At 39.3% G+C, this 19,035-nt stretch overlaps 3 protein-coding genes across 4 annotated transcripts; all 3 read right to left on the bottom strand.

The window, feature by feature from the left end:
* Positions 1 to 4,226: 4,226 nt before the first annotated feature.
* Positions 4,227 to 8,922, bottom strand: LOC122994410 (acyl-coenzyme A thioesterase 1-like). Its single transcript, XM_044369098.1, has 4 exons — positions 8,123 to 8,922; positions 6,789 to 7,291; positions 6,402 to 6,589; positions 4,227 to 5,112 (listed from the first exon to the last, which is right to left on the bottom strand). The coding sequence occupies exons 1-4, from the start codon at positions 8,143 to 8,145 to the stop codon at positions 4,504 to 4,506; spliced, it is 1,323 nt and encodes a 440-aa protein (XP_044225033.1). The 5' UTR covers positions 8,146 to 8,922; the 3' UTR covers positions 4,227 to 4,503.
* A 355-nt stretch (positions 8,923 to 9,277) lies between these two features.
* LOC122994417 (acyl-coenzyme A thioesterase 2, mitochondrial-like) lies at positions 9,278 to 14,633 on the bottom strand. Its single transcript, XM_044369106.1, has 3 exons — positions 14,553 to 14,633; positions 13,244 to 13,746; positions 9,278 to 9,846 (listed from the first exon to the last, which is right to left on the bottom strand). Exons 1-3 carry the CDS (start codon positions 14,573 to 14,575, stop codon positions 9,638 to 9,640), a joined length of 735 nt encoding a protein of 244 aa, XP_044225041.1. The 5' UTR covers positions 14,576 to 14,633; the 3' UTR covers positions 9,278 to 9,637.
* On the bottom strand, positions 9,278 to 18,814 carry LOC122994401 (acyl-coenzyme A thioesterase 1-like). 2 transcript variants are annotated; one of them, XM_044369085.1, is made up of 4 exons: positions 18,238 to 18,814; positions 16,847 to 17,049; positions 16,143 to 16,676; positions 9,278 to 9,630 (listed from the first exon to the last, which is right to left on the bottom strand). In XM_044369085.1, exons 1-4 carry the CDS (start codon positions 18,812 to 18,814, stop codon positions 9,556 to 9,558), a joined length of 1,389 nt encoding a protein of 462 aa, XP_044225020.1. In that variant the 3' UTR covers positions 9,278 to 9,555. The 2 variants fall into 2 exon arrangements, with proteins under 2 accessions (XP_044225020.1, XP_044225019.1); XM_044369084.1 differs by lacking the exon at positions 9,278 to 9,630 and having other exon boundaries at positions 15,808 to 16,676.
* Positions 18,815 to 19,035: the final 221 nt, after the last annotated feature.

The raw sequence follows: 19,035 nt of genomic DNA, 5'->3' as shown, positions 1-19,035 counted from the left end.
TCTTAGTAAGGTGTTGGACCACCATGTGCCAGCAGAACAGCATCAATACACCTTGGCATTGATTCTACAAGTCTCTGGAATTATTCTGGAGGGATGAACACCATTCTTCAAAAAGATATTCCCTCATTTGGTGTTTTGATGATGGTGGTGGAGAGCGCTGTCGAACACATCAGTCCAAAATCTCCCATAGGTGTTCAGTTTGGTTGAGATCTGGTGACTGTGAAGGCCACACCATATGATTCACATCATTTTCAGGCTCATCAAACCATTCAGTGACCCCTCATGCCCAGTGAAAAGGGGCATTGTCATCCAGGAAGAGACCACTCCCATCAGGATAGAAATGTTTCATCACAGGATAAAGGTGATGACTCAGAACAACTTTGTATTGATTAGCAGTGACCCTTCCCTCTAAGGGGACAAGTGGACCCAAACCATGACAGCAAAATGCCCCCCAAAGCATAACAGAGTCCCCAGACCCCCTCACTGTAGGGGTCAAGCATTCAGGCCTGTACTGGTTTTTCCTTTAAAAACACATACAAAAGCACATTTACACACACATTCTTTCTGTAGCTAACACACAAAGATCACAGTTTAATCTTTACTGAAAATGTTTAGGTAACATGTTGAACAACAAGACACAAACAAATGTTAATTTCTTTTTAAAAACATGAGTTCCACGTAAGATTTTTAATTTTTTCTAGCTACTTACTTTGTTTGTCTTTTGTCTGACAGATTATTATTTGATGTCAGTTCATCCCCTGAACTCATATATTCTTCTGCCCCATGAAAGCGGCTCCGGTCTTCCTGCTGGTCTCAGGGTTTATTGTTGGTGGGCGGTTTGTTGGTCAACAGTAACAGCTGTCAATCACACGAGGACACGATAAAAATATGAGTTTTTGCCTTTGTTAAATTGATGGCATTAATAAGGTTCAAAATTATTTCAAAATCGTATGATTTTGTGTCATTTTTATATCAGTATTTAATGGTATCACTTTTTACCCCTAGATCGATCAATTTACCCCCATGCTCATTTTACCCAACTTTAGGGGTAAAATGAGCATGGGGGTAAGTTGTGCCATAGGACTTTTTTTTTTTTTTGATGGGACATTGTTCTAAAACCATAATAATTAGATAACTTGTTTTAATTTCCATGGGTACACAACAACCTGAGGTATATATAGTAACTATTATTTCAAACAAATACACTTTTGTTTTTCAGTTAAAATCACCAAATGTAAAAAGTGGTTCACGTTACCCCGTTCTCCCCTATATAGTTAAACACAATGGATTTAATTCACCAAACGGGACATCCTCGCTCATTCCAGCGTCATTTTGAGGAGACGTCAACTAATCATGACGCACAACATCTCAACTGTCAAATATGTAGAAGTTAGCTGTCAACATGTAGAAATTATTCAGTTTAAACTCTAAAGTTTACACTTAAAATTCATTATTAACATTTTACACTGTTAACTCTCTATAATACTCTATATTAACTCTCTCTATAACAGCGTCTGTCTGTCACAGAACAAGACACGATTAGACAATTTTAATCCGTCAATTAAAGCACAGAACCGACGAAAAGGTGCAATAAACAGCTGCAGCCTGCAGATTATGTGCAAATGAAATATTACTTATTTAGTTTGTGGAAGTCTGACGTCCCTTTCATGCTCAGGATGTTATTATGGGAGACATGCCACCATGAGGTGTCATATTTTCTTGAAGGAGCTAATGATGAACAATGATAAAGTTACAAGAGTGTTTTGATTTATTGATTTGATATGATTGATTCATGATTCGGTCATTTTTTATTTTATGAATAGGCTAAATATGATCAGCTGCTGTTGGTGCTTTCATTCCTGTCCTACAGGTAGTTTTCCTGATCTGCTGTATTACAAGAACAGCCCGACCACATTAGAGAGGCTTACATCGCCATCTTGTGGTATCATGAACGAACGACAGGCTCCTGAGAGAAAGCTCCTTAAAATAGACTGAACTCATATTTAGTTCTTATAATACATCCATGAGATTGAGCACTGCTCTCCTATTATAAAGTGATCTAAATTAATTACAAATATAAAATATGAATATATAAAATTATCAAATCAATTTTGTTTTACATGTGAAATCTTGATCTAAAAAATAACCATAGCTGTAAAGAGTAAAAAGTACAGTATTACCCTGAAGCATAAAGTAACGTAAAATGGAAATACTCAAGTAAAGTACAAGTACCTCAAAACTGTACTTAAGTACAATACTTGAGTAAATGTACTTTGTTACATTGCAGAGTCATTCTGATGCTTGTAGTGAGTAATATAGACTTAAACACTCGCAGTTTGTAGTCTTCAGCTCCAACTTTGGTGAAACTTCGTAAAGATCCCTCTAAAGCCACAAAACGCTTTATTTAACTTATTTCACATGTGCAGGAATATTCCTCAACACCTATAAACAAACCTTGATGTGTGAAATCATGTAGCCTGTCACACCGAGAGAGAGACTCATATAAATGATTGACTTGAACAAATGTTTAGTAAAGAAAGCAGTTTGTCACAGAGGAGACTCATTTTTTTTACAATGTAATGTCATCATGAAATGATAAGTTTTTCTAAAGAGGAGATTTTTTAACAGTGTACCATGTTCATGTGCATCTTTTAATTTCCTTTCAGGGACCGCAAAGGGAAAGAAAAGTCAGAAAAGTAGAAATGTGACCTACCTGCGGCTAAAGCAAGTGTCCATCTAGAGTGAAAATGACCGTCATGTGGGTTAAAAGTCCCTTATGTTCATCACGGTCTCCTGATGGTGCACAACCCAGTTCAAAGTTTTATTTTATCTGTCAAACGTACTGTGTGTTCATCCAAGGAATGTGTGTGTGCATGTGAAATATTGATTTATTGTGAATGATTTGGCTCATGAGCAGCACGCGCCACCTGGAGCCTCACAGCAGTTTGTCCACAGTCCTCTCCATGATATGACCTTGCTGCTACACAACTGCCTGATTCAGCTTTTAACATTTAACCAGCCTCCTCCTGTATTAGCATTCAGTTGTTTCTTTTTAATGTGTTGATGTTCATCAAATGTTGTGTATCTCAGGCTCTGCCGGGGGGGGGGGGGGGGGGGGGGGGGGGGGTTGTGAGCTCAGGGACAGAGTGTGTCAACCACACTGCCAAATTAAAATGCATGTCACTAAAATAAAGGGTTCAAATCTTGAATTTGAAAAATTGTGTCCTGAATGAAATGTTTGAGTGTCTGCCTCTTCTCTGTACTCATCAGGCGTATTCTCACAATAGAATGCATGTGTTTGTCCCATACCTGACAAGCAGACGCAAAGGGGACTGATTGTTTCAACTCAGTGGGTTTTTACTATTTTCAGACAAACCCAGTCAGAGACTGCATGGAGCCAGTTTAACTGTCCGCTTTCCAGTGTCATAACTGTGCAATGATTAGTTAAAAGTAATGGTTAGGTAAAGTAGTGGTTTGGTCCCTGATATACCCTACTGATATATTATTATATCTGACATCATCAAGATCTAAAAAGTAACCATATCTGTGAAATAAATGTAGTAAAAAGTACAGTATTACCCTGAAGTATAAAGTAGCGTAAAATGGAAATAAGTAAAGTACAAGTACCTCAAAATTGTACTTAAGTACAGTACTTGAGTAAATGTTCTTTGTTACATTGCAAAGTCATTCTGATGCTTGTAGTGAGTAATATAGACTTAAACACTCGCAGTTTGTAGTCTTCAGCTCCAACTTTGGTGAAACTTCGTAAAGATCCCTCTAAAGCCATAAAACACTAGCCTGTCACACCGAGAGAGAGACTTCTAATATTCTGCTGATATATTCTTGAGATATTCACAACAAAACAGAGGAAAAGGTATCATTAAATTCATATACTAACACATGGAAGCAATAATAACATGTATCATTTTATTTTGCTAAAATCAACACAAGTGTAAATAATAGAACAATGTCTTCTTTATATTTGAAGAAATACTTGAGAGAAATTATGGAAAATATTGTGTCAAGCTGTTGAAACATCTTTGTAACAATAGCTGCTGATGTTTTGATGGATGGTTTTGATAAAGAGGCAAAAAATGCTAGAAAATTTTAAGTGCTGTGCTTGTTCTCCTGTGTCCCGTGTCAGTTAAAGCTATCTCTTTTATTTGTGTATTTTCAAATGTTTTTGTTGTGTGCTTTTTTACATGTGAACATTTTTTCATGTGAGCTTTTCCTTTTTTATATTTAAGGCTTGTCTTTACTTTATATTCTCCAACATTTATATTATGGACTGATAATCTCTATTAGTTCACTAAAAATATCTTGGCATATTCTCTCCTGCATTAGTTTATAATCATAATCTTTCAATAAAGAAATATTCAGACATCAAACATTAAATCGTTCACCTCGTCGCAAAACATTCATATGTAATGATACACATGTAATTAGCAGCTAAGATATCATGACTGATCTGTTGCCATGTCTTTCTTATCCTCCTATTTGCATCTATAACTTGGCTGTAGGCCGTGAAGCTTCACAGCTCAGGTGAGATCTGAAGAACTCCTGGATCTTCTTCCACAAGTGGACTTCAGCTGCTGCGTGGGACCTGGGCTCACCGCCCCACATCGCTAGCTGGCGTGCGAGCCAATGGAAGCTGGAGCCGCAGTGGGGTCCATACGGCGGCTCCAGTAAGTGTCCAGCTCTTGGGTAACACACACTTTCAAAGTTCTCCTTCCCATGACGCTTCAGTCTCTCCACCATCTGGTCCATGAAAGCCTTGCTGTCCCAGTTGAGGTCGTCCTCTGAAGCCACAAAGAGAAAATGTCCCTTGGCTTTTTCGATGGGGACCAAGGTGGCCTGGTTCTCCTCTGCCAGAGGATTGTCAACACAATACCTGGCTATGACGACCCCTGACTCAGTGGGAATCACCTTGCTGAGGTCAGACAGCAGTGGTGAGAGGATTTTCCTCTTCTTATAGTAGAGAGGAAAGGCCACATTTGCACTGCAGCCGTTTATCCACACCACTGCCTCAACACCTGGCACAAAAGCAGCAAGTGAAAGTGCAATGTGTCCAGTCTTTGATCTTGATATTATACCAACTCCTTTATTTCCCACCTGTGAAAAAACATGAAGAATTAGAGGTGAATAAAACTTAACACACACAGAGCTTAGAAACTGAGCGATGAGGGTAAATTAGGATAATAATATATAAAAACTGCATGAAATGTAGAGGTCTCTTGAGGCAAGGTGGCTCTTTCATTAAAAAACTGAATTACCAATATATTTAGTAAATCGTCTGATAAAACTGGATAAAAACATGAATTTAACACTGTATGCCATTAAAACAAAATAGGTTAAAATGTTTTTTCCCTTCCAAGAGGCAGTTTGAGAAACTACTACACTGCAAAACAACCAAAAACTAACTGGAAATAAAATTTCATGAGACAATACAAATATATTTCATGTTTATTATATGAACTACTTGAGCATTACCTTACTCACCAGCATGTTGAGCTGTTCACTCAATTTGTCTGGACAAAATTGTTTTTACAAAAACTATGTAATATCACATTTCTGAAATAACAAAGCAAAAATGAATGCCCCTCCACTCAAAAATGTGTTTTGCTTATTGTTACTTCAGTTGAATGTTTGAGCTTCACTGTGCAGAATGATACGCAGAGTTTCACAACTAGTCTGGAGCCAATCATGGCTCCGTATGCCACTAACAGTGTTTTCACACATATGGTTGCAGTAGTAGTATTCAGTATCTGGCCTCTCATGAATCTGTAGTTCTGTGTGTGTTGCGTTGATTACACAATTTACATACTCTGCTCCAGCTGGACAGTTGTTTTCTGACATAGCCGTCGTACTAATGAACCAGCAATGTCTGTAATTTGTTTCCACATGTCGTAGCTCTTTTAATGGTCCGATGACAATTAGCTTTTCCTCCATGTTGTTTAAATTTATGTCATATAACAGCATGGAGCAGTAGCTAGTGTGATTGGCTCTCGCTTCCACTGTGTCAGAAGACATTTGCATGTAATCTCTGTAGCTTGGTGGGGGGCACTGGGCTGTAAAGCCAGGTCTCATTCACAATGAATATCAGCTGTTGCTGTCTCAGCTTTCGAGTCTGTATGAGTGAACGGCCAATTACACAAGTGTGATGTGGAAACTTGAAACCTCCAGAAGAACCTTCAAAGATCAAGAACTGCAATAATACCTTCATTGACATGCTAAAAAAATCATAGGTGCTGGAGTGCTTTGAATGATGACAAATTAATTGTTTCTTAACTTAGTTAAAATCCTAAAGTAATAGTTGCTGACCACCTAATGTGTCATCAAAATCAAAAGCTTGTAACTTTATGCTACTGTGTTTAAAAGCAATAACTACTCATACAGCTCACCTTAGGTTGTTGTTGTAAGAAATCAACTGCTTCTTTAAAAAACTCCAGATGCATCTCTTTGATGTTGTCGGGCTTGTCATTGTACAACGACATAGCCAGAACCACAAACCCTTTGTTGGCCAACAGACAGGCTCTCTTCTCAGACATAAAGGTGCACACATCCAACACAGCGGGGAACGGACCTTCACCTGGACAGAAACACACACAATAATATCAATAGATCATAGAAAATATGACATCTTAATTCTTATATTTTGATGTTGTGATGACCAACCCAGAAACTAAGAAAGTCAATAACGTTGCACATTCATTAGACATTGCAGGAAAAAACACAGTATTAAGCTATAATTAGACAATGATGAAGACAGAAAGTAGTGAGCCACTAACCTGGAGGAGTAAACAGGACTCCATGAAAGCTCCCCTCTTTGACAGGGGCCCGGCTGACCCCGTCTCCAATTAGAAACCTCTCATTAGTCGCCTCTGCTAGCATCCTGCCCTCCCCCTCCAACTCATGCACAGAAAATTTTACCACATAAGGGTTTAGCACTTTGTTCTTGGAAAACAATTTATGCAAGGTGTCCGCCCTCATCGACCACAGCAGTCCCATGGGTTCAACCCCAACATAGCTCCCAATGAGTGAGGGGTCTCTCTCCAGATTGACTTCCCCACTCCCATCAGCCCTGTAGGTGGCCGAGGAGCTGAACACTACTCCCTTCTCATCGGTCGATCTAGCCCTTATGGTGACTACCTGCCACGGCCTCAGCCCGGTCACCTTCACCTGAACAGGCTCATCGAACAAACATCTGGCACTCGGCAGCAGCCTCAGTCTGATTTGGGAGGTCATCTCTTCTGAAACTACTGCTATTTTCTTCACAAGATTAGTCTTTGTGCTGAGAATGTAAAAAAAAGAAAAAAGTTTACAATCCTGTTTATAAAAATAAAGTGTACAATTTCTTTTAAAAAAATTGATTTGTTAATCACATCAACACTTGATGAAAAGTGTTTTAAAAATAAAAAATAAAAATGAGTTTTACAATTTGTAAAAAATGTACAATTTCTTTCAAAAAAATTAATTTTTTAATCATATTGAACACTTGATAAAAAAGTGTTTTAAAAGAAGAAAAAAAAACGAGTGTCCTAGAAACAAGTCTAGATAGCAAAGTCTTATTTACATGGTTTGCCATTTAAGGTATGACTCAGAGCGTGAGGGCTGATTTATTACATAAATATAAAACTATAAACTCAGAGCGCCTGTCTAAATGGCTAACAAATGATGCAATAGCCAGTGGATTTCAAAACAAAGTAGAGAGGTGATATGTTAATCATGCAGATACACACATATATCTATGTCCTGTTCACAGATGATGGAGCACTGACTAAAACAAGACAACAATAGAAGACCTCAGCTTGTCAAAAACCAACCAGTCTTCAGTGTCAGTCGACTCAGACACAAAATGAAAAAACAAAGCCCTCTCTTCTCTGTTTCTCCCTGCCTCACATAAAGACTTGTGCATGTATTCCCTTATGGAAGCTGACAAGACAAGGGATGACTGTGAAGGACGGAGGAGACTCGTTTCTCACAATGTAATGTCATCATGAGATGTTAAGTTTTTCTAAAGAGGAGATTTTTTAACAGTGTACCATGTTCATGTGCATCTTTTAATTTCCTTTCAGTGACTGCAAAGGGAAAGAAAAGTTAGAAAAGTAGAAATGTGACCTACCTGCGGTTAAAGCAAGTGTCCATCTAGAGTGAAAATGACCGTCATGTGGGTTAAAAGTCCCTTATGTTCATCACGGTCTCCTGATGGTGCACAACCCAGTTCAAAGTTTTGTTTTATCTGTCAAACGTACTGTGTGTTCCTCCAAGGAATGTGTGTGTGCATGTGAAATATTGATTTATTGTGAATGATTTGGCTCATGAGCAGCACGCGCCCACCTGGAGCCTCACGGCAGTTTGTCCACAGTCCTCTCCGTGATGTGACCTTGCTGCTACACAACGGCCTGATTCAGTTTTTAACATTTAACCAGCCTCCTCCTGTATTAGCATTCAGTTGTTTCTTTTTAATGTGTTGATGTTCATCAAATGTTGTGTATCTCAGGCTCTGCCGGGGGGGAGTTGTGAGCTCAGGGACAGAGTGTGTCAACCACACTGCCAAATTAAAATGCATGTCACTAAAATAAAGGGTTCAAATCTTGAATTTGAAAAATTGTGTCCTGAATGAAATGTTTGTGTGTCTGCCTCTTCTCTGTACTCATCAGGCGTATTCTCACAATAGCATGCATGTGTTTGTCCCATACCTGACAAGCAGACGCAAAGGGGACTGATTGTTTCAACTCAGTGGGTTTTTACTATCTTAAGACAAACCCAGTCAGAGACTGCATGGAGCCAGTTTAAGATCGTAAAGATCCCTCTAAAGACACAAAACACTAGCCTGTCACACCGAGAGAGAGACTTCTAATATTCTGCTGATATATTCTTGAGATATTCACAACAAAACAGAGGAAAAGGTATCATTAAATTCATATACTAACACATGGAAGCAATAATAACATGTATCATACTTTTGCTAAAATCAACACAAGTGTAAATAATAGAACAATGTCTCGATTAAATAAATTTTGCCTTTATATTCGAAGAAATACTTGAAAGAAATTATGGAAAATATTGTGTCAAGATGTTGAAACATCTTTGTAACAATAGCTGCTGATGTTTTGATGGATGGTTTTGATAAAGAGGCAAAAAATGCTAGAAAATTTTAAGTGCATGTGCTTGTTCTCCTGTGTCCTGTGTCAGTTAAAGCTGTCTCTTTTATTTGTGTATTTTCAAATGTTTTTGTTGTGCGCTAGTTTACATGTGAGCATTTTTTCATGTGAGCTTTTCCTTTTTTATATTTAAGGCTTGTCTTTACTTTACATTCTCCAACATTTATATTATGGGCTGATAATCTCTATTAGTTCACTAAAAATATCTTGGCATATTCTCTCCTGCATTAGTTTATAATCATAATCTTTCAATAAAGAAATATTCAGACATCAAACATGAAATCGTTCACCTCGTCACAAAACATTCATATAATAATGATACACATGTAATTAGCAGCTAAGATATCATGACTGATCTGTTGCCACGTCTTTCTTATCCTCCTGTTTGCATCTATAACTTGGCTGTAGGCCGTGAAGCTTCACAGCTCAGGTGAGATCTGAAGAACTCCTGGATCTTCTTCCACATGTGGACTTCAGCTGCTGCGTGGAATCTGGGCCCCCCACATTGCTGGCTTGACTACAACACCATGGAAACTGGAGCAGCAGTAGGGTCCATAAGGTGGCTCTAAGTAATGTCCCGCTCCAGGGTAACACACACTTTCAAAGTTTTCCTTCCCATGATGCTTCAGTCTCTCCACCATCTGGTCCATGTAAGCCTTGCTGTCCCAGTTGAGGTCATCCTCTAGAGCCACAAAGAGAAAATATGTTTTTAAAAGTGGTTTTGGGCAACAATGGAGTTCTGTGTCATAAGACATAATCTATATCAATCAATCAATCAATCAGTTTTCATTTATATAGCGCCAAATCACAACAAAAGTCATCTCCGGGCACTTTTCATATAGAGCAGTTCAAGACCGTACTCTTTAATTTACAGAGACCCAACAATTCCCCCATGAGCAAGCACTTAGCGACAGCGGTAAGGAAAAACTCCCCTTTAACAGGTAGAAATCTCAAGCAGAACCTGGCTCTTGGTGGGCGGCCATCTGCTTTGACCGGTTGGGTTGAGAGAGAGTCTAGGCCTATAGCAGCATAACTAAGGGCTGATCCAAGGCGAGCCTGGTCGGCCCTAACTATAAACTTTATCAAAAAGGAAAGTTTTAAGCCTACTCTTAGAGCATAGAGAGGGTGTCTGCACCCAGGACCGAATCTGGAAGATGGTTCCACAAGAGAGGAGCCTGATAGCTGAAGGCTCTGCCTCCCATTCTACTTTTAAAGACTGTAGGAACCACCAGTAAGCCTGCACTCTGGGAGCGCAGTGTCCTAGTGGGATAATACGGTACTATGAGCTCCTCAGGATATGATGGTGCCTGACCATTAAGGGCTTTGTAAGTTAGGAGAAGGATTTTAAATTCTATTCTAGATTTTACAGGAAGCCAATGTAGCAAAGCTAAAATGGGAGAAATGTGATTTCTTTTTCTAATGCCATTAGATAATGTGTTTCTAAGGTGTTAAGGGCCAAGCACAATAACTTCAGTTTTATCTGAGTTTAGTAGTAGAAAATTGCAGGTCATCCAGGTCTTTATGTCCTAAAGGCATGCTTGGAGTTTGTTTAATTGATTGGTTTCATCAGGCTTCATTGACAAATATAATTGGGTATCATCTGCATAACAATGAAAATTTATGGAGTGTTTCCCAATAATATTACATAAAGGAAACATACACAAGGTGAATAGAATCGGTCCAAGTACAGACCCTTGTGGAACTCCGTGTCTAACTTTTGCCTTCACAGAGGATTCATCATTAACATGTACAAACTGAAATCGGTCTGATAAATAGGACTGAAACCAGCTTAATGCAGTTTGATTAATGCCAATTAAATGTTCCAGTCTCTGCAAAAGGATTTGATGGTCAATTGTGTCGAATGATCTAAGATCTAACAGGACAAGTATGGAGATCCATGGGTTCAACCCCGACATAGCTCCCTCTGAGCGAGGGGTCTCTCTCCAGATCGACCTCCCCGCTCCCATCAGCCCTGTAGGTGGCCGAGGAGCTGAACTCCACCCCCTTCTCGTCAGTCGATCTGGCCCTCATGGTGACCACCTGCCTCGACCTCAGCCCGGCCACTTTCACCTAAATGGGCTCATCAAACAAGCATTTGGCACTCGGCAGCAGCTTCACTCTGATTTGGGAGGCCATCTCTTCTGAAACTACTTTTCTTCACAAGGTTTGACTTTGTGCTGTGATTGTATAAAAAAATAAATAGGAAACTTACATTATTTCAGGAGAATGACATAGCAGATACATTATACATGTCTGTGTTGAACCTTGTTTGTCTTTAATTTTTCTCCACCGAAAAATACACCAAAGATTCAGGACCATCTTAGTCCAGCCTTTCAGAGACTTTTTTTCATGACGGCGTAGAATCTCAGGGTTTTATGTTCTGTTAATGTTTGATTTTTTTCCCAATTATCTAATTAATTATTTGTGCATCTTTAGATTTGTTCATCTATAAAGGTATATACCATATTATTTATGTAACTATGTGTTTTTTGTGTTCTTTGGTTTGTATTTTGCGCTAGATACAGCACAACAAATTGCACTTTTCCATTCAAATATTTTTTCCTTCCTTCCCTCTTTTAAATTATGATTACAACCCTCTTTATAAAAATGAAGTGTACCATTTCTTTTAAAAAAATTAATTTGTTAATCATATTGAACACTTGATAAAAAAGTGTTTTAAAAGAAGAAAAAAAACCAGAGTGTCTTAGAAACAAAAAGTCCTAGATAGCAAAATCTTGTTTACATGGTTTGCCATTTAAGGTATGACTCAGAGCGTGAGGGCTGATTTATTACATAAATATAAAACTATAAAGTCAGAGTGCCTGTCTAAATGGCTAACAAATGATGCAATAGCCAGTAGATTTCAAAACAAAGTAGAGAGGCGATAAGGTAATCATGCACATACACACATATATCTATGTCCTGTTCACAGATGATGGAGCACTGACTAAAACAAGACAACAGCAGAAGACCTCAGCTTGTCAAAAACCACCCAGTCTTCAGTGTCAGTCGACTCAGACACAAAATGAAAAAACAAAGCTCTCTCTTCTCTGTTTCTCCCTGCCTCACATAAAGACTTGTGCATGTATTCCCTTATGGAAGCTGACAAGACAAGGGTTGACTGTGAAGGACGGTGCAAATTAATACATAAGGATTAGGAAGGAGAGTGACTGTAATGGCTTTTATTTTAGTCCACCAAATACTAAGTGAGTCATCAAAATGATTGACTTGAACAAATGTTTAGTAAAGAAAGCAGTTTGTCACAGAGGAGACTCGTTTCTCACAACGTAATGTCATCATGAAATGTTAAGTTTCTCTGAAGAAGAGATTTTTTAACTAAGTATCATGGTCATGTGCCTCTTTTAATTTTTTTTCAGAGACTGCAGAGGGCTAGAAATGTCGAAATGTGACCTAACCGCGGTTAAAGCAAGTGTCCATTTAGAATGAAAATGACTGTCATGTGGCTTAAAAGTCCCTTATGTTCATCACGGTCTCCTGATGGTGCACAACCCAGTTCAAAGTTTTATTTTAACTGTCGGTCCAGAACGTACTGTGTGTTCCTCCAAGGAATGTGTGTGTGCATGTGTAATATTAATTTATTGTGAATGATTTGGCTCATGAGCCTGGAGCCTAACGGCAGTTTGTCAACGTCAAAGCTACTATAAGTCTTCAAACCTTATTAAAGGAGTAATAATTTCCAAATTGACCACTAGCATACTTATGGGAGGGCTTGAATTTAGAGACTGAGACCATAATGACTCGCTGAAAAAAATCTATTGCCCTAGTATTTCTAGAGAGAAGTTTTTTGAATGGGAGTCTGTTGGAGCCAGGGACTTTTTAGAGCCAGCATCTGGCGACCGTCAGTGGTATTGCACTTCAAGGAACCTCCGCATTGGCTTCAATTTCAAGCCAAGGTTGTGGCTGCTTGGTATTAAGACGCGTTATTAGTAGGATAGACTGAGTGTTGACTTTGGCCTCTCCTTGGGATTTATTTATAAAATTAAAGATAAAATAAGTTCAGCATTTTGCTTTAAATTAATAATTAAACCATTCAGAACACAACAGAGACATAAACCAACCTGGAGGAGTAAACAGGACTCCACGGATATTCCCCTCTTTAATAGGAAGCCGGGTGACACCGTCTCCAATTAAAAGCCTCTCATTGGTCGCCTCTGCCAGCACGCTGCCCTCCCCCTCTACCTCATGAACAGAGAACTTCACCACATGAGGGTTTAGTGATCTGTTTTTTTGAAACCTTTTAAGCAAGGTGTCTGCCCTCATCGACCACAGCAGACCCATTGGTTCAACCCCGACGTAACTCCCACTGAGTGAGGGGTCTCTCTCCAGATCGACCTCCCCGCTCCCATCAGCCCTGTAGGTGGCCGAGGAGCTGAACACCATTCCCTTCTCATCAGTCGATCTGGCCTTCATGGTGACCACCTGCCTCGACCTCAGCCCGGTCACCTTCACCTGAACGGGCTCATCGAACAAACATCTGGCACTCGGCAGCAGCCTCAGTCTGATTTGGGAGGTCATCTCTTCTGAAACTACTGCTATTTTCTTCACAAGGTTAGTCTTTGTGCTGTGAATGTAAAAAAAAAAAAAAAAAAGATTACAATCCTCTTTATAAAAATGAAGTGTACCATTTCTTTTAAAAAATCTTAATTTGTCAATCTCATGAACACTTGATAAAAAATGTTTTAAAAAGAAAAAAGAAACAGGATTTATGTGACCAAAAAAATCCTAGATAGCAAACTCTCTGTTTACATGGTTTGCCATGACTCCGAGCGTGAGGGCTGATTTAAAACTATAAACTCAGAGCACCTGTCTAAAGGGTTAACAAATGTTGAAATAGCCAGTGGATTTCAAAACAAAGTAGAGAGGTGATATGTTAATCATGCAGATACACACATATATCTGTGTCCTGTTCACAGATGATGGAGCACTGACTAAAACAAGACAACAATAGAAGACCTCAGCTTGTCAAAAACCACCCAGTCTTCAGTGTCAGTCGACTCAGACACAAAATGAAAAAACAAAGCCCTCTCTTCTCTGTTTCTCCCCGCCTCACATAAAGACTTGTGCATGTATTCCCTTATGGAAACTGACAAGACAAGGGGAGACTGTGAAGGACGCTTGGAAAAAGTCCAGTGCAAATTAATACATAAGGTGTAAATACATAAGTGAGTCATGAAAATGATTGACTTGAACAAATGTTTAGTAAAGAAAGCAGTTTGTCACAGAGGAGACTCATTTTTTTACAATGTAATTTCATCATGAACTGTCAAGTAATTTTTTAACAGTGTATCATGTTCATGTGCATCTTTTAATTTCCTTTCAGGGACTGCAGAGGGAAAGAAAAGTCAGAAAAGTAGAAATGTGACCTACCTGTGGCTAAAGCAAGTGTCCATCTAGAGTAAAAATGACTGTCATGTGGGTTAAAAGTCCCTTATGTTCATCACGGTCTCCTGATGGTGCACAACCCAGTTAAAAGTTTTATTTTAACTGTCGGTCCAGAAGTTACTGTGTGTTCCTCCAAGGAATGTGTGTGTGCATGTGTAATACTGATTTATTGTGAATGATTTGGCTCATCAGCAGCACGCGCGGACATGGAGCCTAACGGCAGTTTGTCCACAACTGACCTCTCTCATGTCCTCTCTGTGATGTGACCTTGCTGCTACACAGCTGCCTAATTCAGCATTTAACATTTAACCAGCCTCCTCCTGTATTAGCATTCAGTTGTTTGTGATGTTGAAAGTTTCTTTTTAATGTGTTAATGTTCATCATTGTGTATCTCAGGCTCTGCCGGGGGGGTTGTGAGCTCAGGGACAGAGTGTGTCAACCACACTTGCCAAACTAATATGCATGTCACTAAAATAAAGGATTCAAATCTTGAAATTGTGTCCTGAATGAAATGTTTGTGTGTCTGCCTCTTCTCTGTACTCATCAGGTGTATTCTCACAATAGCATGCATGTGTTTGTCCCATACCTGACAAGCAGACGCAAAGGGGACTGATTGTTTCAACTCAGTGGGTTTTTACTATCTTCAGACAAACCCAGTCATAGACTGCATGGGGCCAGTTTAACTGTCCACTTTCCAGTGTCATAACTGTGCAATGATTAGTTAAAAGTAATGGTTAGGTAAAGTAGTGGTTTGGTCCCTCTGACTGATATATTATTATATCTGACATCATTAGATTATTAATACTGAAGCATCAGTGTTAGAGCTTTCAACTACTTTATTTACAGTTAGCTAGTTTAGTCCAGTGGTTCCCAACCTAGGGGTCAGGTTTTACAAAACTCAAAAGTATCAAAAGTACAAGTGCTTATTATGCAAAATGTCCCTACTCAGTTACATATATACATACAGATACACAGTTCCTGTAGAAAGTATTCACCCCTCTTGGAAATTTTCATGTTTTATAACATCAAATCAAAGGGATTTATTGTGGCTTTTTATGACACTGATGAACAGAAAAAAAATCATAATGTCAGCGTGAATCAAGTCCTCTATAAAGTGATCTAAATTAATTACAAATATAAAATATAAATATATAAAATCCATTCTGTTTTACATGTCAAGATCTAAAAAGTAACCATATCTGTGAAATAAATGTAGTAAAAAGTACAGTATTACCCTGTACTTGTCTTTACTTTATATTCTCCAACATTTATATTATAGGCTGATAATCTCTATTAGTTCACTAAAAATATCTTGGCATATTCTCTCCTGCATTAGTTTATAATCATAATCTTTCAATAAAGAAATATTTAGACATCAAATATTAAATCGTTCACCTCGTCACAAAACATTCATATGTAATGATACACATGTAATTAGCAGCTAAGATATGACTGATCTTTTGCCACGTCTTTCTTATCCTCCTATATGCATCTATAACTCTATAACTTGGCTGTAGGCCGTGAAGCTTCACAGCTCAGGTGAGATCTGAAGAACTCCTGGATTTTCTTCCACATGTGGACTTCAGCTACTGCGTGGGACCTGGGCTCACCGCCCCACATGACTGGCTTGCCTATGACACCATGGAAGCTGGAGCGGCAGTAGGGTCCATAAGGTGGCTCTAAGTAATGTCCTGCTCCACGGTAACACACACTTTCAAAGTTCTCCTTCCCATGACGCTTCAGTCTCTCCAACATCTGGTCCATGTAAGCCTTGCTGTCCCAGTTGAGGTCATCCTCTGAAGCCACAAAGAGAAGATGTCCCTTGGCCTTATCAATGGGGATCAGGGTGGCCTGGTTCTCCTCCACCAGAGGATTGTTCATACCATACTTGATTATGATGGCCCCTGACTCAGTGGGAATAACCTTGCTGGGGTCAAACATTAAAGCAGGGTGGATCTGGCGTTTCTTATAGTAAAGTGGTAAAACTGTGTTGGCATTGCAGCCGTTGATCCACACTGTGGCATCAACACCTGGCAGGTAAGAGGCCACTGAAAGTGCAAGATCTCCACTTTTTGAAAGTGATGTTACTCCAATTCCTTTATTGGCCACCTGTGGGAAAACAGACAAATTAAAAGCAACAAAATGAAAGCTGCTGTGAACAATTTAAATATGTTTGGACATTGGCTCACCTCAGTAACAAACTACCATCTGTGTCCCCAGAAAATCAAGCTTTTTAGATTAATTACTACAATACATAGCAATTACTTCAAACAACTCACCTTATCTTGTTTTCTTAAAAGTTGTATGGCCTCTTCAAAATAGTCCAGATGGACCTCCTTGATGTTCTTTGCCATGTCATCATGGCCGTAGAGTGCTACAGTCAGAACCACAAATCCTCTACTGGCCAGCAGAGCGGCTCTTTTCTCTGACAAACCTCCCCCAAAAGTGTACAGATCCAAAACAGCAGGGAACGGACCTTCTCCTGAACCAGAAGATACACGGAACACAAAATTATTGTAATATTCATAAAAACAAAGTACAGAAATTAAAGGTAACCAAAGTAAAAGTTAGTTAAGTTACAAAATGTTTCATTTTGCCAAAGTGACAGACAATGATTTGCTGCCTGATAAACATAGTTTAACACTCCATTATCATCCAAAAACAGCATAAAATAGATAAAAGGTCCATGAATTTGGATTTGGATATTAAGAGTTGAACACAACCAATTTATTTATTTCAACATGTGAATCCAGCAAAACAGAGTAAAATATGTTCCATGATTCTGAGAATGCGAAGTGTATGAGGTTATTTATTAGTTTGTTTGTTGTTTTATTAATAATAATTATTAGTATTTGTTTGGAGTGCTTGGTTGCTCTCAATTTATTTGGACTAGAATTCAATAGTATTCTCTCTTATTAGTTATTTGTTTACTTTAATTACTGGGTACTATTACGGGCACCTCAGGTTATAGAGGTAGATAGGCAGGTACCAGACTAGCATGCATCTGTAGGGTCTATGTTTTCTTACCAGAGCAAGAGAAGCAGCAGGATTTCATAAAGACTTGCAATGAACAATGTATAAAGCCCAAAGTTGCAGCTTCTGGTCATCTTTTCTATTTGGAGCCAGAACCTTCCAAATAAGGAGTGCAGGGTGTTGCCTTTCATGCCACCTTGGAATGAAGCTAACACTAGCTAACTAACAGAATAGATATCATTATCAAGTAACATTAAACTTATCGAAATATTGTGACAATAGTCCGACTCAGTGTGAGTCCCGAAGCCGGGGAGACCAGCAGGTGAGCCAACTGGCAATCACAGCTGCCAATCAATGCCCACACGGCAGACGTCAAAGCTACTATAAGTCTTCAAATCTTATTAACGGAGCAATAATTTCCAAATTGCCCTAGTATTTCTAGAGAGAAGTTTTTTTGAAACTGTCTGTCTGGCGACCGTCAGTGGTATTGCACTTCAAGGGACCTCCGCATTGGCTTCAATTTCAAGCCAAGGTTGTGGCTGCTTGGTATTAAGACGCGTTATTAGTAGGATAGACTGAGTGTTGACTTTGGCCTCTCCTTGGGATTTATTTATAAAATTAAAGATAAAATAATTTCAGAATTTTGCTTTAAATTAATAATTAAACCATTCAGAACACAACAGAGACATAAACCAACCTGGAGGAGTAAACAGGACTCCACGGATATTCCCCTCTTTAATAGGAAGCCGGGTGACGCCGTCTCCAATTAAAAGCCTCTCATTGGTCGCCTCTGCCAGCACGCTGCCCTCCCCCTCTACCTCATGAACAGAGAACTTCACCACATGAGGGTTTAGTGACCTGTTTTTTTGAAACCTTTTATGCAAGGTGTCTGTCCTCATCGACCACAGCAGACCCATGGGTTCAACCCCAACGTAACTCCCACTGAGTGAGGGGTCTCTCTCCAGATCGACCTCCCCGCTCCCATCAGCCCTGTAGGTGGCCGAGGAGCTGAACTCCACTCCCTTCTCATCAGTCGATCTGGCCTTCATGGTGACCACCTGCCTCGACCTCAGCCCGGCCACCTTCACCTGAACAGGCTCATCGAACAAACATCTGGCACTCGGCAGCAGCCTCAGTCTGACTTGGGAAGCCATCTCTTCTGAAACTAAAGATCCTACAAGTTTCGCCTTTGCTCTGTGGGAAATTCGACAAAAAATTGGCATAATCACATTCCTCATCTGTCTGATAAAAAAAACTAAACAGAAAATGTTCATTTCATCCCCTGTAAAGTTCGTGTAAATTCCTTGGCTGTGTCAGCATACTTGACCTATGTGGTTCATTTTGAGTCTGGTTCATCAAATACATGAATAGCGTGTTGTGAGAATAGAAGTCCGCCAACTAGCTTCAGTGCAGAGGGTTTGTTTGTTTTAACTCCTGCATATCACGAGTGGGTGGTGGTTTGATTGTGGCTCCAAAGTTCTGTCAGTGTCTCATA

This window comes from Thunnus albacares, chromosome 12 (genome assembly GCF_914725855.1).
Source record: "Thunnus albacares chromosome 12, fThuAlb1.1, whole genome shotgun sequence".
NCBI classification, from domain to species: Eukaryota; Metazoa; Chordata; class Actinopteri; order Scombriformes; family Scombridae; genus Thunnus; species Thunnus albacares.
The sequence above is the reverse complement of the archived record's forward strand: the minus strand, read 5'-3'. Positions and strand labels throughout refer to the sequence as shown.

Coding starts and splice junctions, on each gene's coding strand:
- LOC122994410 (XM_044369098.1), bottom strand. CDS start 8,145: ATGGACACTTGCTTTAACCGCAG. Junction 7,292..8,122: donor GACACTTGCTTTAACCGCAG/GTAGGTCACATT, acceptor TTACATTCTCAG/CACAAAGACTAATCTTGTGA. Junction 5,113..6,401: donor TCTTACAACAACAACCTAAG/GTGAGCTGTATG, acceptor GTTTTTTCACAG/GTGGGAAATAAAGGAGTTGG.
- LOC122994417 (XM_044369106.1), bottom strand. CDS start 14,575: ATGGACACTTGCTTTAGCCACAG. Junction 13,747..14,552: donor GACACTTGCTTTAGCCACAG/GTAGGTCACATT, acceptor TTACATTCACAG/CACAAAGACTAACCTTGTGA. Junction 9,847..13,243: donor AGTCCTGTTTACTCCTCCAG/GTTGGTTTATGT, acceptor TTGTGGCTCTAG/AGGATGACCTCAACTGGGAC.
- LOC122994401 (XM_044369085.1), bottom strand. CDS start 18,814: ATGAACATTTTCTGTTTAGTTTTTTTTATCAGACAGATGAGGAATGTG. Junction 17,050..18,237: donor AGTCCTGTTTACTCCTCCAG/GTTGGTTTATGT, acceptor CTTCTGGTTCAG/GAGAAGGTCCGTTCCCTGCT. Junction 16,677..16,846: donor TTTTAAGAAAACAAGATAAG/GTGAGTTGTTTG, acceptor GTTTTCCCACAG/GTGGCCAATAAAGGAATTGG.